The sequence below is a fragment of the Lupinus angustifolius genome, chromosome LG04 (genome assembly GCF_001865875.1).
Source record: "Lupinus angustifolius cultivar Tanjil chromosome LG04, LupAngTanjil_v1.0, whole genome shotgun sequence".
Taxonomy (NCBI): Eukaryota; Viridiplantae; Streptophyta; class Magnoliopsida; order Fabales; family Fabaceae; genus Lupinus; species Lupinus angustifolius.
The window spans coordinates 19007916-19030515 of record NC_032012.1 but is presented as its reverse complement, the minus strand read 5'-3'; the positions used below and the strand labels follow the sequence as shown (position 1 = coordinate 19030515).

General features: G+C 32.0%; 1 protein-coding gene and 1 long non-coding RNA gene across 3 annotated transcripts in view; one reads left to right on the top strand and one right to left on the bottom strand.

Annotated features, from left to right (window-relative positions):
* LOC109346109 overlaps nt 4175-22600 on the bottom strand; it is a 23286-nt gene continuing 4860 nt past the window's right edge. Inside the window, exons 2-3 of the long non-coding RNA XR_002107481.1 lie at nt 19622-19632; nt 4175-4237 (exon numbers count right to left, since the gene is read on the bottom strand). This is a non-coding gene — a long non-coding RNA (uncharacterized LOC109346109). The remainder of the gene's footprint in view (nt 4238-19621; nt 19633-22600) is intronic.
* LOC109346108 (probable serine/threonine-protein kinase kinX) lies at nt 18505-21314 on the top strand. 2 transcript variants are annotated; one of them, XM_019585486.1, is made up of 3 exons: nt 18513-18704; nt 18744-18800; nt 21054-21314. In XM_019585486.1, exons 1-3 carry the CDS (start codon nt 18627-18629, stop codon nt 21186-21188), a joined length of 270 nt encoding a protein of 89 aa, XP_019441031.1. In that variant the 5' UTR covers nt 18513-18626; the 3' UTR covers nt 21189-21314. The 2 variants fall into 2 exon arrangements, with proteins under 2 accessions (XP_019441030.1, XP_019441031.1); XM_019585485.1 differs by having other exon boundaries at nt 18505-18800.

Genomic DNA, 22600 nt, shown 5'->3' with positions numbered 1-22600 from the left:
AGGCCATACACCAACCAAGATAGATCGTTTCAAGAGTCTTTTACCCAAGAGGTTCATATCACCACTGCACCAGTTTTGGTTCTTCCTGATTTTTTAAAGGACTTTTGTTCTAAGGGTAGATGCATTAGGGCAAGGAATTAGGGAAGTTTTAATACAGAGTCATCACCCAATTGCTTTTATCAACAGAATGTTGAATCAACAACATCAAACCTTATCCACTTATGAGAAAGAACTCATTGTAGTAGTGTTTGTAGTGCAAAAGTGGAGACATTACCTATTGAACAAGCATTTTATTATCAGGACAAACCACGAAAGTCTGAAATATATGCTTGATCAAAGACTCACTACTTCATTTCAACAAAAGTGGTTGGTTAAACTAATGGACTTTGATTTTTCTATAGAATATAAATAGGGCAAAAACAATATTGTTGCAGATGCCTTGTCTAGAATGGAGGAAGGGAAATGCTTAGCTCTTGTGGTTCATTCTGTCAATTCTGATTTGTTGGACAGAATAAAAATACTTCGATTAGTGATCAGAGCCTTGGAAGGATTATATCTCAGCTTCAGTTAAACCTCAACTCACATAAACATTACATATGGAATGCTGTGGAATTTAGGAGGAAGAACAAATTGGTAGTGGGCAAGGATTTACAACTCAAAAAGGAATTATTACAATGGTTCCATAATGCTACCTCTAATGGTCATTATGGTAAGAATGCAACTAATCAAAAGGGTCAAGTCTGTCATATATTGGAAGGGCTTGAATAATGATGTAAAGACCTTTATACAACAATGTCCAACATGTTAAAAGTGTAAGTATGATACTTCTACTTCTCCAAGGTTATTGCAACCTTTGCATATTCCTGACCATGTGTGGCAACATATTACCATGGATTTTATAGAAGGTTTCTCTACTTCTTATGGTAAACAAATTATCTTTATGGTTGTGGATAGGTTAAGCAAGGCTGCACATTTCATGCATTTGGCACATCCATACCCTTCTAGCAATGTGGCCCAATATTTTATGGATAATGTGTTCAAACTCCATGGATTTCTAGATTCTACAACTAGTGATAGAGACCCTATATTTATTAGCAATTTTTGGCAGGATCTCATGGCATTACAGGGTGTTTAACTCAATTTATTCACTGCTTATCACCCTCAAACAAATGGTCAAACAGAAGTAGTTAATAGATGTCTTGAAACATATTTGAGATGTATGTGTACAGACACTCCTCAAGAGTGGTTCAAGTGGTTGCCCTTAGCTGAATGGTGGTATAACACCACATTCCATTCTTCTATTCAGGCTACTCCTTATGAAATTGTTTATGGATAGTCTCCTCATGCCTATCTTCCTTATCTCCCTAGTGAATCTAAGGTTCAATTAGTAGACCAAAATCTTGTTAAAAGAGAGATGTTAAAGGTTCTCAAGTTTCATCTTCAAAGAGCTCAAAACAGAATGAAACAAGTGGCTGATCAACATAGAAGTGATAGACATTTCAGTGTGAGGGACTTGGTTTATGTCAAATTACAATGCTATAGACAAATTTATGTTGCTGTTAGGGGGAATGAGAATCTATCTCCTAAATATTTTGGGTCATTTTCAATTCTCAGCAAGGTGGATGCAGTGGCTTACAAATTAATCCTACCTGCCCATTCCAGGATTCATACTCTCTTCCATGTACCACAATTGAAGAAACACATTAGGGAAACCATTACTTCAACTGATATTCCTCCACAAGTGGTAGAATTCACTTATCCAAAGGAACCCAAGGCTATTTTAGATCGCATGACTTTTAAGAGGAGAGGACAAGCAGTCACTAAAATCTTGGTTAAATGGAAACATCACTTGCTTGAGGATGCTTCATGAGAATTTTATTATGACTTGTGCAAACAGTTCCCTTAATTCCATTCTTGAGGACAAGAGTGATTTTATGGGAGGGGCAATGATAAGGGCCAATAAGAAATAGTTACATAATTAGTGGAGGGAAAGATAGTTGGTAGTTAGAAGAATTGTAAGTGACTAATTTCTATAAATAGCTTATTCTGAAGTTAGTTAGGTTAGCTTGATTTTCATTCCAAAAATACAATTATAATCTCTTTTATTATGTATCTTGATCAATATTCAATAAGAACCTCGAATTCTTTTCCCAATTCTAAGATTTCATGTTTCTTATTCACGCAATCCTTCGGATTTAGTTGTGAATCCCTAGAACTCCATAACATCCATATCAATTTATGCATCACCCTCCACTATGACCAACAAAGCATTTGTTGTGTATACAATTAAAGGCAAGTCTATAGAATAATTTTGTAATATAAAATGATATATTCTCCTCCTAAATCCTCATATCCACTAGAAAATGACATGTTACATAGTGATATTTGATTTATTAATGATTGATTTATAAGTAACATGTGTCACTTTCTTGTAGGTAGAAAAATTTATAAGAAAATTTACTAGGAGAATATATCATTATTTGATGATTTGATGGTGCAAGATTGCAAACAAAGCTTCTAGCACTTGTTATGCTATGGTGAGTTGGATTTATACTCTTAGTCTAGTGGACATCAAAGAGAATTTTAGTCCGACATTGAAGTTTAGAAAAATAGCTAAGACCACACTTCCATTTAGTAGAGATCAGTTTTGTTTTTACACTTTAGTAAGTGTTTTTCTTATTCATTAGGTCTATTAAGTGCTTTTTACATCATCATTATAGTTAGAAACCAACAGGAACATCTAAAAATATGATGAGTGGACAAATACACCATACCATTTTTTTGGTGAATGAGAGATCTTCAGATTTTGTTTCGGTGCTACAGTAATTCAAGTATTTCATACATTCTAGTCAAATTGTTGAAAGCAATGGTAATTATCAATTCAAAACTACCAGTTCAGTCATTTACATGAAAAATGGAATTCAGTAAAACTGTGCTATTAATGGAGAACTGTTCTATAGTTTCACATCTCATTTTGATAAGAAAAAACCACAGTATGAAACTTGCAAAATTATTGTGTTCAACTGCATACCATTGAGGCAGTTATCCAACAATACAGTGAATGCATACTTCAATCAAAATTTTAAAACTTTAACAACACAACCTAACTCATAAAAAATGCCAAATTCATAACAGAATACGTCCTTCAGAATCTAAAAAACTACAGCTTTGTGTATTGTTCTTATTTATCATAATTCATAATCTAAGGCCATAACGATTTCAAAATTTCGCAGTATAGTCAGAACGATAAGTACATAACCATACAAGGCGTATATTTTGGACGCAAAATCAAATGTTTATGATCAGTTATTTGACAACGAAATAGAACAGGAGGTGATGATAATATATACCATAAAATTATCCCTCATTACTTCAGTTTCGAAAATAGCTTAGTAGCAACCTGCATTGCAGTATAATGATTGATTAGAGAAGGAAGAAACAAAGAAAATGACTCAATGATGCAATTTGGTTACTAAATTGTAATACTTACACATTTGTCGATACAAGACCAATAATCGAAGTATTGTCCGGTGCAGTGTTTATGCCCAGATTCATCGCCTTCGATCCTTTTAACACATGCCTGCAGCAACTTGAAGGATTACTTTTCTCTACAAAGTAAAATTAACTTGAAGTATATATTGTCCACATTAGAACATCGTACAACAGAGCAAAGGAAAAGTACTAGGAAGCTAATGTTACATATCTGAGTATGATAATCTCGTATCATCATAATCGAGCTGACTCATGAGCTTCTGAAAACATAAAAGATCATATTCCGCAGCAAAAGACACCAGCTAACATCCCTCAAATATTTTCTTCGATGCATTTCATTTCTTATAGTTGTCTACATTTCTGGTCTCTTATTAGCACACCATTTATATAAATGATTAATTTTTTTCATTCCACAACCTTATCATTCTTTTCCTATACAGTTGTAGGATTCTCAAGTTACATTTTTTAGCAACTTACATCACAGATAAAAGTATAAAATGATGTGAAAGGATCAATATTATTAACTAATAACTAAAATCCATTTACAGCATTTGATAAAAAGTACTAAATAATCCATTTGAGGTCATAGTAATTGATCATTTTAACAAAGTTTAACTATTAAAGATCTGGTTTACTATTTTACACTCTAAAAAAGCACACCTGATATTCAAGTAATGGTTTCACACATTTTGGTTTGCAAGACTCTTCAAGATATTTCTTCTGATCAACAGGTTCCTCATCAGCCCTAAATGTACATTCAAAACCAAGGATGAATTAGCAGAAATAAATGGTAAATAGTAATGAAATGCCGTAAAAAGCTGAAAAACACGAGCAGAAAAGTCGATGGAAGGCTAGAAGCTATTGATCAAAGCAGCCAAATTCCAAAATATGCCATAATTTTCATTAGCAGGCTTATTAATCTTGTGGCATTCTACAACCTTAACAGTTATTTTCAAATCTCATTTTTAATATCTGCATAGCTATACCTCCAAATAATCTAATATAAACGTGTTGAAATATCTTAATCTCTTAACAAGTTTAGTATTAGAAGCACAGAAAAAGTCCATTTACACCAAAAATAGTTAAAGGAATTTGTATCTCTTTCAGAAACCTAAAGATTCATCCAATACAATCCAATATGAAGCCACATATGTAATCCAACAAAATACACGAGGTGACATATATTCAAAAGGTTATGCATAATAAAAAAGGGAAAAAGTCCCTAAATTTTGAAAGATGTGCAACTTAGTCCCTAAATTTCAAAATTGTGCAAAAAGGGCCTCCACTTTGATTCAGGTGAAATTGAAAATAATCCTTCACTTTTCGAAAACACCCCTGAGGCCTGAACTTTGCATTAAGTGCAATTTAGTCCTTAAACTATGAAAAATGTGTTACAAGGATCTTGAACTCTACTTTGCACCGGTCATTTTCGTCTATTTTTTAACCTTTTGCATGGCAAAAGACCACTCTGCACCCAAATCAATGTTCAGAGTCCTTTTTGCACAATTTTGAAGTTTAGGGACTACATTGTATCTCATGCAAAGTTTGGGGAAAGTGGTTGAACTTTTCCCATTAAACTATTAACATAGTATTACACCTTTAGTGCTAAAGAAAATGTCATGTGAACACACAAAAATGCTTCCAAGCAAAACATCTCCAAATCATTTCCATTCAAATAGCTGAATAAAAATGATTTGAACAAATAAGAAAATAACAACAACAACTAAGCCTTTATTCCACTAGATAAAGTTGGCTACTGGATCGAACAATATTATAATGTTCTATCATAAATCATGATTTTTCTTAGTCTCTCTTCCTCTATGACTATCAATAGATTACATGGACTAACAAAAAAAAATTCAACAAAAGTTAAGGGGAAAATTAATATATGTGAGTTATCTTTTATATACAGATAGTTGAAACAACAATATTATTAAAAAAAATTGTTTATTTCAAACATATAGGCAGGCTAATAACAAGTTTGTTGTTCAGTAACAGGTAATAGATTCAAATCTTAGGTAAAGCTGTCTATCTCTACCCTCCCCCATTCCTCATTAAGTGGGACCCTCGTGCCTTGCCCTTTTTATATAATCCCACATGCCCAATTGCTTCTTTTCATTGATCAAGCATGGACTAGAAGTTCATATATAGATCATTACCACAGTTCATATCTAAGGGATCAACTTGCAACAAAATTGAAAACCCCAGATTTAAGAAAACAAGAGAGTTAAGTTGAAGAAACCAAAGTTGACAAAAAAAAAACAGATCTGAATGATGAGAAAGAGAGAGAAAATTGGGAAGGCGTAGTACATTGCAGAAGGAGCAGTGATTAGTGTAACTGAATTGAATATCCTAGAGATGGTGATATTGCACTTGGTTTATTTTTGTTGAGGTGCCATTGTTTCGGATCAAAATATTGAAGTTGTCAGCATATTTGGACTCGGGTTCGATCTGAATTCTTAATTTTTTATGGTCAAATAGTAGTTTCAAAACCAAATTTTATTCCTAACTTTGCATATGTTCCTAAAAAATTTAGGTAGTGAATGTTGGTAAGAGCAGTGTTCTTAAAACCGTACCGGTTATCAAACCGGTCAGAGAACTAGTATAGTGGTACAGTGGTTCAATCAGTAGTTCAGTAATTAAATCGCATGCCGATTAAACCGGACATACCTACTTATATTTATATATATATATAAACCTATAACAAAAAAAATTATACTCAAATTTATAATTCATATTTATAATCTACTCAAAATTCACATAAATAAACAACTTTAAGTCTTTAACAAATTCAAAGTCTAAATTAAAAAATATATATCAATCCAAAAGTATCACTTAACAACCACAAAATATAAATAAATGACATAACTTCATAACTCACTCTATAAAACAAATAAATTTAGAGTTTTAACATTTAACTAAGATTACACACGAATGTTAGGAAACAAAATGTGTAATCTAAGTATGTCTTGGAAGCATGTGTCTTGAAGTGTTGAAGAAGGGTTGGAAAGATGGGTCATCCTTGTAATGAGTTTTGAAGTTTTTTTTAAAAAAAAAAATATGTATAAACTGACCGGTTTAGTAAAATACCGGCCAGTTCACCGATTCTGACCGATTTTGACCGGTTTGGACTGGTTTTTGACCGGTTTAATACTTGGCCGGTTCAACACCTGTAACGTACTGGTTAGGGGACCGGTTCACCGGTTTTCCGGTTGAATCGGCCGGTACGGTACGGTTTTAATAACTATGGGTAAGAGCATCTTTCTTTTCAAATTTTTTATTCTTATTTAAATTTCACATAATATTTTATAATTTATTATAAATTCTCATAAAATAATATTTTTTTTCACAATGATAATATCATTTTTATTCTTGTTTGAGTCCCAAAATGTAATCTACACTTTTATATTTTACAATAAATATAACAAAATATTAAGAATAATTACTTATTTATTTATTTATTAATAAATTAAAAATCACTATAATTTTTTTATAAGTAAATAATAAATAAAAAATATAATTTTTGTTGCTATCAAGAATTATTCTTATAAATAAAAAATAAATTATAAACAAAAAAATATAATCACTATCAAGAATTGTTCTTATAATAAAAAATGTAATCACTACCAATAACTATTCTTATTTACTAAGAACTATTCTTATTTAAGAAAAAACACAGTAAATAAGAATATCACAGTAGATAACATAGTAAGAATGTTCTTAGTCTGTTTAGAAAAACTTAAGAACAATCATTATGGATGCTAAAAAAATAGGAATGTAATAGGGATGCGAAATGGTTAGGTTGGGTCGTGTATAAGGATGACAATTGGTTTGGATGAGTCCATATAGTGAATCATCCAAACCCGCCATATTGCTTTATTTTTTAATTCATGCCTACCCCAGATCCATGTTGATACCCGCTGGGTCTGCTACTCACGGGTCCTTATGTACTTAGTGGATCTACGGTTACCCACAAATTCAAAAAATATTAAAAATAATTTTGAGTAGTTTATATAATTGAGTGTTTGCTTTATACAATCTTATATGTTATTTAGGTAATCAACTAGAGAAAAATTATAAAACATGTTTAAAGTTTTAAACACATTTTAAATTGATTATTTCAACTTTATGATGTAAAATTGATTTAGTAAGAATGTAACATCATATCACTCCTTAACAATATATAACATCATTGTTTAATAATATAATAATCATATTTATGAATTTTAACAATATACATATGCGGAGAGATCTGTTCACACCCAAATTAAGTTACGTTAATTACACTCAATCTCAGTCATTCATTTTCTTAAATTTAACGGACCATAAAGAGGTGATGATTTTTTAAATTTCACCATATGGTTTGTTAGATTTAAGAAAATGAATTACGGAAATTGAGTGTAACTAATGTAACTTAATTTTGGTGTAAACGGATCCCTTATATATATATATATATGAAGAAATAGTGGGTATGAGTACCTCATTGCCCGGACCCAAACCCATCCAACAATGGATCTTAAAATCTCGGGTCTTAATTACCTGTTGGTCCAAAACACGAACCTAGATCCGACCCGTGGTAGATACTTTTGTGGGTATCCATGAGTCTGAGTACCCATTGCTATCCCTAGTTGGGTAAGACTTATTCATTATCTGATCCTAAATGTTGATTGAATCATTTTTTGAACTCGAATCTGACCATAGATTCAAAGTTAACCCGACCACAAATCTCGACCAGACCAACCTTTAAACTCGAAATCGATGAAATATAATGCATATCCATTTTAGATAAGATTTTCTTAATACTACTTATTATCATGAATATGTAATTTGACATGTAAAATGACATATGTATATACATTGTTAATCATGTATATATGATAAAAAAAGAATCATGATACTTTCGACCAAAGAGATATCATTATTTTGTACACAATAGTATTGTGAGAACCGGACCGTCCAACCACTAACCGAACTTGAAAATGACTCTGGTTACAATATTAACTGAATGAGAGTTGGATCATTTCGAGTCAGAGAAATTTTGTTTCGACCATGTTAAACCTGCTTAAACCGCAATAACCCAAGAAGTAAACTGAGCGTTCACTTAAAATTTAAAAAAAGATAACACTATTCTAATATTTTGTTTTACTATGGTCTAAACAAAGATGGAGAGATGTTACTTAATTATAATTATATAAAATTTTACATTTATATATAATCATATATTTATAGATGAAAATTATTAATTATATATGTAATCACCCTTATTCACCCTGTCTGACTCAACAATTTAACTATTTAAACTGATTAAACCTAATACGAGACAATTTCTGGTTTGACGTCCGGCTCGGGATTCACAATATTGGTTCACAAATGAAGGGACACAAATACGAATATGATGAATGAGTGAGCATGAGACGGATCGGGTTGGGTCATGATTGTCTTTTATCCAGTTCTAAATATCAATCTGATCTAATATTTAAACTTGAACCTATAATAGATGAAATCTAGCCATATTCAAGCCTGACCGTGATAAGATCAAACTGAATGAGCTAGAATCAGGTCATACTCACCCCTAATATATAATATTGTCGTATGCATATGTAGATGTACATAATGTCATGAATGAGTTACAACACACTCAAAATGACTCAAAATGTATATTTTGAAATTTAACTTTAAAAGTTTAATATTTATATCTGATCCACTACTATAGTCCAAGCACATGTTCTCATCTGGCAATACCTTAATCCTCCAAACCTTAAAAATTTGGTCCAAACTAGCACTATAAACCATCTAAGTAATATCTATGATTATTAGTGGACCTTTTTGTATATTTTTAATTTTATTTTGCACTTTGACCGGTGAATATTTTTATTTTACATGCTTATGGTTTATTTCTTAGTAGTTAAATAATATATTTATTTTTTAGTAATTGAATGTTAAGGAAAACAACTGAAAATGAGTGACTTTGATATTAATATCAGCCGATTTCCTTTTTCATACTAGTACATAGATCTAATGTTCCTCCTATGCCATGTCATGTCTCATCATTCATAACCACAAGTTTTATTTATGTGTTAAGACGCATTTAACATCCACATTTTTAGATATTGTGCATGTGATGCACACACGTACAAGATGGTATTAAAGGGAGTTAAAGTCATTTAATCAGCCCATACAAAAAATTAATTATAAGAAGAGATAACAAATAAAATATTGATAATATATTAAAAAAATTATTTAATGATAATTAATATATAAATTTAAATGATTAATTTAGATAATTACAACAATATAAATTGTCTTCAAATACCATGTTATATCTTCTGTCTCAAAAAATGTATCATTTCATGTGTTTCTTCTTATGATTATTCATAAAAATATTTAAATATTAAATTTTTAACTTAAATATATTTTTCAATTAGTCACTATTATTTGTGTAGCTCGCAACTATTCTGAATAGCACGAGATAATCTTTACTGGATGAGTCACGACTAGGTCGCTCTCTTTAAAACGTTTCGTGGTACTGTTAAAATTGTGCAAGCAGACTATCAACCACGTCGTCCCCACGATAAAACAATCCAGTTCTCTATTATACGATTTCTTAGTGCACTGTAAGAATCATTCTCGAATACACCAACAATACTGACAACCGGTGTCAGTTCTCGAATTCCCACCGTATGGCTACCCTGCCAATTCTTTACCTACAATACTGACTATCAGTGTCAGTTCTCGAATTTCCACTTTGGCTGCTTGTGCCAATTCTCAAGTGCTACGGAAAGAAAGGGGGAGAAGGTTGCCAAAAATGCGTCGACAGAGTATTGGGGGGGGGAGAAAGAAAAGTTGAGAGGAAACACCTTCAAGTTGAGGTGCCAGTTCTAATGAGGGGAGGAGGCCTCTATTTATAGCGTGATGCCTCCAACGGATCCCCCATCCGACGGCCCAAAATGGTGGCCAAATCTCAAACGGTCACAGGATCCGACAGTTGGATACATTCTCCACGCGGATCACCCGAGATCTTATCCTCCCACTTTTCAACCGTGTGGACTAAGTCTCACATGTGTGTGTTGACTTGGTCAACAACGGTCCAAGCCCACATAGCCCAAATATAAACAAAAAATAAATAAATGTTCATTAAAAAGAATGTTGGGCCCAAGCCCGACCTTAGTCGGCCGGATGGCGGTAGAGGAGGTGGTGGTGGTGTGTTCGCGTGTGTGTGGAGATGTTTTGTTTGTGTGAGTCCTCACCCACCCACAAATCCCATTGTACCCCTTAGAGCACACCCCAATGATGAAACTTAAGGCTTATAAAGCCTTCAAACTTCTCTCCTCCAAGCAATATGAGACTAGTGAGTTTTTTCATTTCACAAACTCAAAAGTCACCATAAATGGCCTCATTATGTGCATTACCACTTCAAAAACTCATCATTTCCAACAACTCCCCACTTGAAATTAAAAAACGATTTTCGGGAATTTTTGTGGTCTGAATAAGATTGTGCATAAACAAAGGTGTCAAACGACTTGAACCTTTGCATAGTGAATAAGGTCCAGATTTTACTAGAGTGACTCGCAGTCTTGAACTCTATCTCTGACATCAAACTACACACAACCTTTTCAAAGGTGAAATCTTTAAAGTCCGTACGTTAAAGGTCATGCACGTCTATCCCAGTATAGTAAACGCTCTAGAAATTTATGCCCCAAAATTTCATAAGAAGCAGCCCCCACTTCCACATTCACATAGGTGAGTCTATCAAGAGTACTCATGTAGCCTAGGTACTCCACTCCAATTGAAGTATAGATCGCATTAAGAGTTTTAACTCATCCTTCCATATGCTGCAGGAATCATGCTTCTCATGATTTTATAGCATGTTCATTCTCACACCACTTCACAACTTGTTATTACCCATTGAATCTATTTCTTGGGATCTCCAGTTAGTTAGGTCGGGTTACCATCATGAGTGATCCTCGTTCTAAGGGTAATAGTGTCATACTCTTTGAAGTATTATGGACTTTCTCTCTACCTAGTCCTTTCGTAAAAAGACCTGCTAAGTTATTCTCAATGCGTACATGATCCACTCTACCAGCTCTTGTAGAGAGTAACTCTCTAGTGGTGTCGTTATTTTTGCAATAGCCGTGGTACTATCACAATGGATCAACACAGTTGGAATCGGTTTTTCCCATAGGGGAATCTCCGCAAGCAAGCTTCTCAACCAACTTGCTTCTTCACTAGTTGTTGCAAGTGCTATCATCTCAGCTTCCATAGTGGATTGAGTCAAAATAGTCTGTTTCTTTGACTTCCAAGAGACAACCTCACCAGCTATGCTAAATATATAGCCATTAGTTGCTTTTGAATCATGTGAAAGAGTGTTACAATCATCATTATTGAATCCTTCTAGGACAACTGGAAATCTTCGGTAATGTAATCCAAGGTTCATTATTTTCTTAAGGTATCTCATTACGCTTTCTATAGCATACTAATGTTCCATAATAGGTCTACTGGTAAACCTGCATAATAATCTCACAAAATAGACAATGTCGGGTCTATTGCAATCAGTGGCATACCGAAGGTTACCAATGATGCTATCATGCTCAGCTTGTCTTACCCTTCATCAGTGTTCTTAAAAAGTTTGACACTTGGATGATATGGCGTGCTAGCAGGTTTACATTCAAAGTACTTATATTTTTTTAAGATCTTTTCCATATAGTGAGATTGATCCAAAGAAATTCCTTCTTTTAATGTAGAAATTTTTATACCAAGGATTACACTTGCCTTTCCAAGGTCTTTCATATTAAAGTCGTTACACAATAATAATTTCACATTATTCACAACATGAATGTTGGAACCAAATATGATTAGGTCGTCCACATAGACACATATGATAGTGAAAATGTCATTTTTTGATTTGTAATAAATCTATTTGTCACTTTCATTCACGTTAAACTCATCCGAGACTATTAAGTCGTTAAACTTTTCATGCCACTGTTTAGGTGCTTGCTTAAGACCATATAACGACTTATCTAACTTGTAGACCTTATTTTCTTGCCTATGTACTACAAAACCTTCAGGTTATTCCATATAGATTTCTTCTTCCAAATCACAATTTAAAAAGACAGTCTTAATATCCATTTGATGTACTAATAAATTATGTATCGCATCGATCGATATTAGTAATCTAATGGATGTTATTCTAGTAACAGGTGAAAATGTGTCAAAGAAATCTACATTTTATCTTTCGCTGAAACCCTTAGCTACAAGGCGAACCTTGTATTTATCCATTGTGCCATTAGGTTTCAGTTTTTTTTCAATATCCACTTACAACTAATAGGTTTGCAGCTAGGAGGCAAGTCAGCTAAATGTCAGGTCTTGTTAGACTCTAGAGAATTCATCACATCATTTATGGCTTCTTGCCACAAATCAACATCCAAAGAAGTCAAAGCTTATTGAAGTGTTGAAGGATCATCTTCCAATGTATAGACCATATAATCATGTCCATACTCTCTAGTAGTCCTTACTCTCTTACTTCTTCTAGGTTCTATTTCTAACCCACCATTATTATCATATTGCTAATCACAAGTATGTGACTAATTATTGTGCCCCCATTATTCCTCAATTTAAAAGGGAATTTCATATCATTGAAGTGAACATCGTTAGACTCAATGATCACTTTTGTGTTAAGGTCATAAAACGTGTACGCCTTGTTGTTTATAGTATACCCAATGAATACACATTTATAGGCTCTACTTGCGAGTTTAACTCTCTTGGGGTATGGTATCCGGACATATGTCAAACAACCCAAGTTCTCAAATAAGATAAGTTTGGTTGTCTATTCTTAATAATTTCATATGGGGAAATTTGGTTTTAGCCTTGGGGACTCTATTTAGCACATAACATACAGTTAATAAAATTTCACCCCACCAAGAGGGTGTTGCACTAGAACTTAACATAATAGCTACAACTAATTCAGCTAAAGTTCTATTCTTTCTTTCAACTTTACCATTCATTTTAGGTGAATATGGTGCAGTTGTTTCATGAATGATGTCATTTAATTTATAAACATTATTAAACATGTTAGAGTTATACTCATTGCCCTCTATCGCTTATGAGTTTCTTTATTTTCTTGTTAAGTTGATTTTCAATTTCAGTTACATATAACTTAAACATGTCAAGTGCTTCACTTTTATTTTTCATAAGATATACATAAGTAAAATCAGAACAATAATCAATAAAAGTGATAAAATAACGTTTACCATTTCTAGTTAATGTTCCATCTAATTCACATATATCTGATGCATTAAATCTAAAGGCTCAGATTCTCGCATAAATGATTTATGTGGTTTTTTTGAAATTTTTGTTTTACTGCATGATTCACAAATTTCAAAATCATTTTAGATAACTTTGGAATTAAAGCTAAGCTACTCAAATTTGAAATTGCACGTTTATTAATATGACAAAGTCTAGAATGTCAAATATTAAAATCACACATGTAAACAGAATCAGAAATTTTATTAATATAAACATCAACATTTAATTTAAACATGTCATCAGTGGTGTATCCTTTCCCAACAAATACTCCATTCCTAGTAATAGTATATAAGTCTGCTTCTATGGTTTGGGTAAAACCAGCCTTATTAAGAAGAAAACCAAAAACTAGATTCTTCCTCATCTCTAGAGTGTGCATCACATCTTTGAGAATTAGAGTCTTCTCATATGTAAACTTCAGTTGCACATCACCAGTTCCAGCAACTATAGTGGTGTGGGAGTCACCCAACAACACCTTCTTATCATCAGCATCCGTGTATATTTTGAACAGAACACGGTCATGACAGACATGGCGCGATGCACCAGTATCTACCAACCACCCATCAGTTCCTCCAACCATAGTGACCTCATATAATACAGTCACAAATGGTTCATCAACCATGTTGGCCTGTGGAGGACGATCCATAGGTTTATTTCTGCACTTGCGTGCCATATGACCTGACTTCCCACATTTGAAGTAGATGAACAGGTTGCAGAGTTATTCTTAGCGGGTGGCTTAGCATATTGGACCTTTTGGGGGTTCCAATTCTTGTTTCGACTAGTGTTCTTAGCCTTATTCCCACTACAGTTCTAATTCTTGAAGTTAGTGCCAGAAAGTTTCAGAACCACACCTGAGAATTTCTTCTTAGTGCTATTGTTGGAGACAATCATTACCTCGTCTTTCTGATCTTGCTTACGAGCCTCTTCTTTAATACGAAGACGAGTGATCAGAGATTCCAAAGAGATTTATTTGGTCTTATCCCTCAGAAGGTTTTTGAAGTCCTTCCAACTATGAGGCAACTTGTCAATTATGACAACCACTTGAAATTGCTCCTTTAGGGGCATACCCTCAGAAATGATCTCATGAGCAATTTTATGAATATCGTAGGACTGAGAGTTTACTAATTTATCATCAGTCACCTGATACTTGAGATAGCGGCGAACATAATATTTCTTAGTCTCAGCTTCCTCAATATCATATTTTTTCTCAAGTGATACCAAATTAATTTAGCAGACTTGTATGGGCTGCAGTAATCATAAAGATCATCAAACAACCCATTCAGAATGAAGTTCTTACATAAGTAATCACTTTCGTTCTATAGAGCTATTTCAATAGCTAGTTTATCCCTTTCATCTTTTTCAGCCTCATCCGACACCACTAGGATGTCGGTTTTCAGAATGTGGGCAACCTTTCTCATAGTGAGGAAAAAAATTATCTTGTGTTGCCAACGTCTAAAATTTGTCCCGTCAAACTGAAATGGCTTGTTCATGTCGTAGTTGTTCGGTCCAGTAATATTATCTACGAATGCCATTGTAGTCGAAACGTCTTAAAATTGTTATTTGCATAGCTCGCAACTATTTTGAATAGCACGATATAAACTTTACTAGCTGAGTCACGACCATATCGATCTCTTTAAGACATTTCGTGGTACTGCTAAAATTGTGCAAGCAGACTATCAATCACGTCGTCCCTAGGATATAACAGCTTAGTTCTTTGTTATACGATTTCTTGTTGCACTATAAGAATCATTCTCGAATACACCAACAATACTGACTATCAGTGTTAGTTCTCGAATTTCCACAATATAGCTACCCTGCCAATTCTTTACCCTCAATACTGACTATTAGTGTCAGTTCTCGAATTTCCACTTAGGCTGCATGTGCCAATTCTTAAGTGCTACGGAAAGAAAGGAGGAGTAGGTTGACAAAAATGCATCGACGGAATATTAGGGGGAGAAAGAAATGTTGAGAGGAACCTCCTTTAACTTGAGGTGTCAGTTCTAATGAGAGGAGGAGACCTCTATTTATAGCATGAGGCCTCCAACGGATCCCCCATCCGACGACTGAAAACAATGGCCAAATCTCAAACGGTCATATGATCTTCTCCTCCCACTCTTCAACCGTGTGGACTAAGTCACACATGTGTGACATGCGCGTGTCCATGCAGACGAACGATGATCGTGATGGTGGTGCGTGCGCGCATGTGTGTGGATGAGTTTTATTTGTGTGAGTCATCACCCACCCATAAAACCCATTGTACCCCTTGGGGCACACCTCAACGATGAAACTTAATGCTTATAAAGCCTTCAAACTTCGCTCCTCCAAGCAATGTGAGGCTAGTGAGTTTTTTCATTTCACAAACTCAAAAGTCACCATAAATGGCTTCATTAATGTGCATTAAATCCACTTTAAAAACTCATCATTTTCAACAAATTCTAACAATCGCAAATACCGTACAACAATAAATGTGATCCTATATCATATCCAGCTCCATTGAATTCTTTCTCTAACAGTCATGGCTTTGACATCAATTTCCTAGAGTAAATGTCATAAAAATTGTCATTAAATAGAAGATGTGTCATAAAATAGAGGATGTTGCTTTTAAAGGATATAAGCTTTTTTGAAGAGTGTACCATCCATTTGTTGAATTATTTATATATAAAGAATAATGATCATCTCTATTAATGGAGAAACAAGTACTTGTTTTCTCATGTATTTTCAATGTCAAATATGATACTTCATTATATACAAAGGATAAAATTGTCTTTACCATGTTACTTTTTCATTTGTTTTTGTAATACTTGTTTCTCTATTAATAGAGATGATCATTACTCATATATAAGAGTCAATAATAATTAAACAAATATAGTAGACTAATATTCTCTAAGTTTTAGTGAAATTATACAAATTATCTTTTTTTAAACTCACCCCTAATTATATACATACTGACTACCCTTGTAACAAAGATAAATGTAATTTGTTAAACAAAAAATGGTGACAAATGTAATTAAGTTAAATAAAATATAGTATATTGTGAAGACAAATAAAATAGTATAAAAGTCAATGTATATTCATTATCTTTAGTTTGTGACAAATTATCTAAGTTTTAGTGAAATTATACAAATTATTTTTTTTAAACCTACACAAATAATCTCTAATTAAGTAAGTATATACATACTAACTACCCTTGTAAGAGATGTAAGTGTATTTTATTAAACAAAAAATAGTGAAAATATAACCAAGTTAAACAAAATATAATATATTGTGAAAGACATGTAAAAATAATATAAAAGTCAATATCTATTCACTATTTTTAGTTCGTTACAAATTGTATCAATAATTCTAACAAAATGTTTAAATCATTTTATATTATATTGTAACTAACCAAAAATAATGAATATATATTGACTCTTATACTATTTGAATTTGTCTTCATAATATATCATATTTCGTTTAACTTAATTACATTTGTCACCATTTTTTTAAGAAATTATATTTATCTCTCATACTCGGTAGTAAGTGTAATGAATATAATTAGGGGTGATTTATGCAGGTTTAAAAAATGGAAGGATGTTTTGTGTAATTTCACTAAAATTTGAGAATATTAGTATAATTTACTCTAATTAAATATGAATAGTAGATAACAATATAGTGATAGTATAAAAAATGCTTCTCATAAAGGTTTTGTCTCTCTTTGAAATTGACATAGTTGTGATCCACTTGTGTACATAAAGTGTCTTGTTTCCGTAATATTAAAAAAAACTTTATTAATAAAATCCTCACTTTCTAATGTGAACCCCTTATCTTGAGGGTGAACCTGCACAATTCCTATTTTTAATTTATTTACCTTGTTTCCATCTGTTAAATGAAGATTCAAATCAATGTATCTAAGTATATTTTCTTTAAGAATGACATATCATTCCAGAACAACAAATTGTGCCTTGGATATGAAATTTTCAAGATTATTTACATTTTAGTCATCATCTACTTTTGTATTCTATTTTGAACCACACCAAAAGTCTATAGGTTATATTAGTTATAGTAATAGGAAATTTGAAAAGAAAACAAATATATATTAACAAAATAAATGTTTGATTAGAGAAAAAAAGAAAAATAGAAGATTTAAGAGTTATCTAATAAATGTATATCACTTCCAAATCTTCTCATTACCCTAAAAAATTAAATCACAAAATAATTATGAAATAATTATTAGGGTTGGTTGAGTATTTTTTGTATTACCAATGTTATTCCCTTACATTTTTTGGGAATGAATTAATCTTTTTCTGAGTATGTGACTGTCCCTTTCAATAAGTGACATTTTTAGAAATCAAACTCTTAACTTTTTTATTTTATTGGAATCTAACATGTTGAGTATGATTTGAGAGAAAATCTTAAGGATAGAAATTGCTCCGGATAAGATATTTATCCATAGAAAAAATAGAACATTCATGCAAACATGGACATATGCTTATTTTATTTAATTAACAAAGCCATGATTGGTTGATTGACTACAATCACAGCCTTTTTTGTTTAGTTCCTAAGTTTAACCCAATGGGAAAGGTTACAATCCTTTGCTAAAAATAAATAAAGAATTAAAGTAATGACAACCTTTGGCCTCCTCAAAATTTTGCAAGCCAATAGTATGAAAGCAACAACCCAAAACCAAAGGTGAAAGGACCCTTTATAAACCCTTTTAGGGGTCGCAACTATCATATACCATATCATTCATTAACTTTTCATAACATTGTTAGAGTGTTTTCTCTCATTAACACACAGGGAGGAAGATCAAGAAGAAAACTTGATTCATTCTCCCAATTATTATCAAATCATTGAACATGGGCAATTGTGGTAGCAACCCTAAGACAGATGAAGGTCCAGTTCCAGTTGCACAACCTGTGACAAAGGAGATTAAGGTTGAGCAGAAGGAGGAAGAGAAGAAGGTTGAAACCAAGACAGAAGAGACAACTCATGTCATTGATGACAAGTCTCTAGACACATTGCTCAATGAGGTACTACTTTTTCTTATCTTGATATCGGGAACATATCTTCCGTCCCACAAAGTATGTCACTTCATATGTAAAAAATATTTATTTAAATTAAAAGTGTTTAATAATTAAGTAGTATATGGAGTGATAGACTTTTGCCTCTCTTAAAATTATACTCTCCAATATAATCACATTTACATACTAATAACTAGTATGTGTCGTTTAAATTGTTCTTAATTTGGAAATATTGAGAACATTGACTCAATGATGATCAGTACTTTATATCTTCCATAGTTGTACATAAAAAATCATGTATAACTTTTTTTAGAAAAAAACTAATTTCACACTTTTCATTAACACTTTATATTGATATGCACATGAGTGAATATCAAAATACTACGCCTTTAAGAATGGATAAAATGTAGTTTTGTTAACTCAACTTTTTTAATTTTACAAGTTTAATCCTCGTTTTTTTATGTCCGATTTTCATCCTCAAACTTACATAAATATGCAAAAAAATAGTTCTGACATTAACTTTCCAACCGAAATCATATTGATGTTTCTTGCCTGACATATGTTGTCAAACATGATATTATACGTGTTATTCTTCTTTACTTTTGATCTTTGACCTTTTTCTTCTATGCCGAATGTGTACCTCTATTTTTACGTGCATTTGTTACCCTCACTTTTTTAGTAGTGTGCAAGAACAATTATTTCTCAATATATTTAATATAAGTAATAAAAAATATAATAACTTATGCACTAACCCCTCATCTTTGAAAATTGAATATAAAATAAGCGTAGAGGTTGCCTAGTATGACATTAGGTGGAATAAGAACCTCCACAATGAAGAAATCTATTTTTTTTGTTCTTAAATAGATCATTGATTATTTTATATTTGTTTACACATTCGAATAACTTACACAACTAAAGTCAAAATCACCTTCAATGGTGTAACTCTATTTCCGTTTTTAAATGGACTCCATAAACCTACCCAACATTTATCTTATTCCTCACTTTTAATTATTTATTCATTTTTTTAATGTTGTTCAAATATAAGAACCGTTCATATTTTGTTAACGGTTGCGAAATAAGCATATGAACAGTTCTTCTTCAAGAAATTGGAATGAGAACATTCTTATTTAGTTATGAATTCAATTTTTTCACTACTGTAAGTGCTCTAAGTTCAAAAAGTTGGGATCCAAAAACGTATTTTAGCCTTAAAAAAATAGAGTAATAGGTACATGATGCATAATTTTACAATAAGACAAATACTTAGATGAGTAATATTAATGATAGCTAGTTGAGAGATAAATGGTAAATATGAAAATAACTTTTTTGAGAATTTGTGTATGATTATATAGGGGGGAGTGAGAGGAGTGAGTAAACTGAAATTATGTAGAAATTTTGATGGTAGATATTTTGAAGAGTGTAATATTTATATATTATTGGTTTCAAGATTTATATATAGTTATTATATCATCTATCATTTATTTGAATTATTTTTTGAAGAGTCAATGATTATTAAATGAGTGTAAAATCTATATACTAACAGTATAAAGATTTATACACATACATTTCATCATCCATAATGCATTTAGATTTTTTTTAAAACTCAACAACAATTAAATATCAATGATAAATTATATAATGACAATGTAAAAACTCATACATTGTCAATGCATATATATTTTTCTCTTATTAAATATCAAGGATAATACATGGACAATGTATAGAAATTATACTGTGGATATATTTTTTTTTATTTTGAAATGCACATTGCATATTAGAATTAAACATATCCGATAGATCAATTTGTTCATAAATGCTTTGTGAACACATCTTTTGTCTTACAAAATGCATTACTTCATATATTATTTATTGTGATTGATTAGAAAAACACTTAATTATTAAACTTTTAACTTCAAAATATTTTTTCCAACTAATCATACCAAGTACAACATATATGCTCCCTTTATTAAACTTTTAGTATATCAGAAGATGTGAATATTTGAATTATTAATGTTATATCCTCCTAATGAATCCTTCTACCCATAAAGGAGTGACTCAATGTCAATTATAAACAAATCATTATTAAACAAAATATTATTTTGTGACAAATGTCACTTTTTCGTGGATATTAAGATTAATAGAGGATATATCATTCTCCTATAGGAATATACATGTACATTGATTTTTTCTTCCTAAGATTTTGTCAATTTTAATACCAGCGAACTATGAAAATCTCATTTAAGGATATCAAAATTGTATTGGCAGAATGTAGAGGAGGCACAGAAGACAAAGGAAGTGAAGACTGAGGTTGATGAAATTAAGGCAGAAACCAAGACCGATGAGATAAAGGTCCAAGAAGAGAATCCCAAAAAAGAAGAGGCAAAGAAGACTGAAGCTTAGAGTAGTTAACATTTCAAGGAGCACTCACACACTTGTAATGTAACCTTATCTAATAATTCAAACATACAAATTTGTTGCTTCTTTGTTTAGTGTTTCAAGATGATTTGATTAGATATGTTGTGTTTATTTACTATATGGGTTTAGGATTGTTAATTTGATCTAGGTCTTCCCTTCACGCAACTAAAACAATCTTAGATATGGATGTTTCTTATTAGTTTTGTGATTCTCACATTTCGTGTCTAGATTAAGTACGGATGTTTCCTTAGGTTGTATACCCCTAGGATAGTATAAAATATCAAGTCTAGTGGTTGTTATCCATGAAGAAACACCACGCTGAAAGTCCAATATGTCAAGAGAGCACTTAACTTGCCTATGTTTTGATGAAGACAAAAGACTTAGTGAAAGCTTAAAGACAACTCAACAAATCAACATGCCAAAGATTCAAGAACTGCATGTATAGACTAGAGTCTTAGATGTGTCTTAGTTATTGAGTCTAGGTTAGGTAAACCTAGATACAAATCTCACAAAGTCTAAAAACTATCATATCATTTACATGAGACTTGTCATCTTTTATGCATCTTAGGCATAACATAATGGTAAAACATGTATTGTTGATAAGCATAACATATAGGTAGTTTACCATTCAATATCTTAACTGAAAATATGCCAGTTAATCGATTAAGTGAAGCTTTAATCGATTAATGTGAAAACAATTTTTAACAGTTTTGATAGATAACTGACAAAAAAAGAATTCAGTTACTCTCTAACAGCCCATTAATCGATTAACAAACAACATAATCAATTAACTGGGTGCAAAACAACTTTTCTATATAAACTGTATTTTCAACATATTTCATATACGAATTAATACATTCATTCATGCATTTTAGAATTGTTAAGTTGCATATTTTCGTATTCTTTGTATGTCATATAGGCAAAGAGAATTGTATGTGAGATTAGAGTGAGATAGTATTATACTTAAGGATTAACATGTCATCCATTGCATATTATCAAATGTTCATCATTCTATCTTGTTCTTGCATGATTCTTTCATTACTGTTTAGAGATTTCTTAAGGGTAGAAATTATATGTTCTTCATGATTATGATCTTATACATATTCTTAGTAATTGTGAGATTTGTATAGGGTTTATAGCTTGTTCTTTCTTGTAATATTTGAGCTATTTTGTGCTTCACATTACTCTATTTTTTGTGTTGTTTGTGTAATAAGGAAAGTCGTCTCTTGGTGTCGTACCACCAACGAGATCAGAGAGTCTTCACCAACACTTGGAGGTCTTGAGTTTATAACATACTCTTGGTTGGGGCTGGATCGTAGGAAAGGTTTTCTTATATGATTGGGTAAGGTTAAACCAAAGTAGAGGTTCTAGGAATTCAAGAAGGTAGCGTTCAAGGT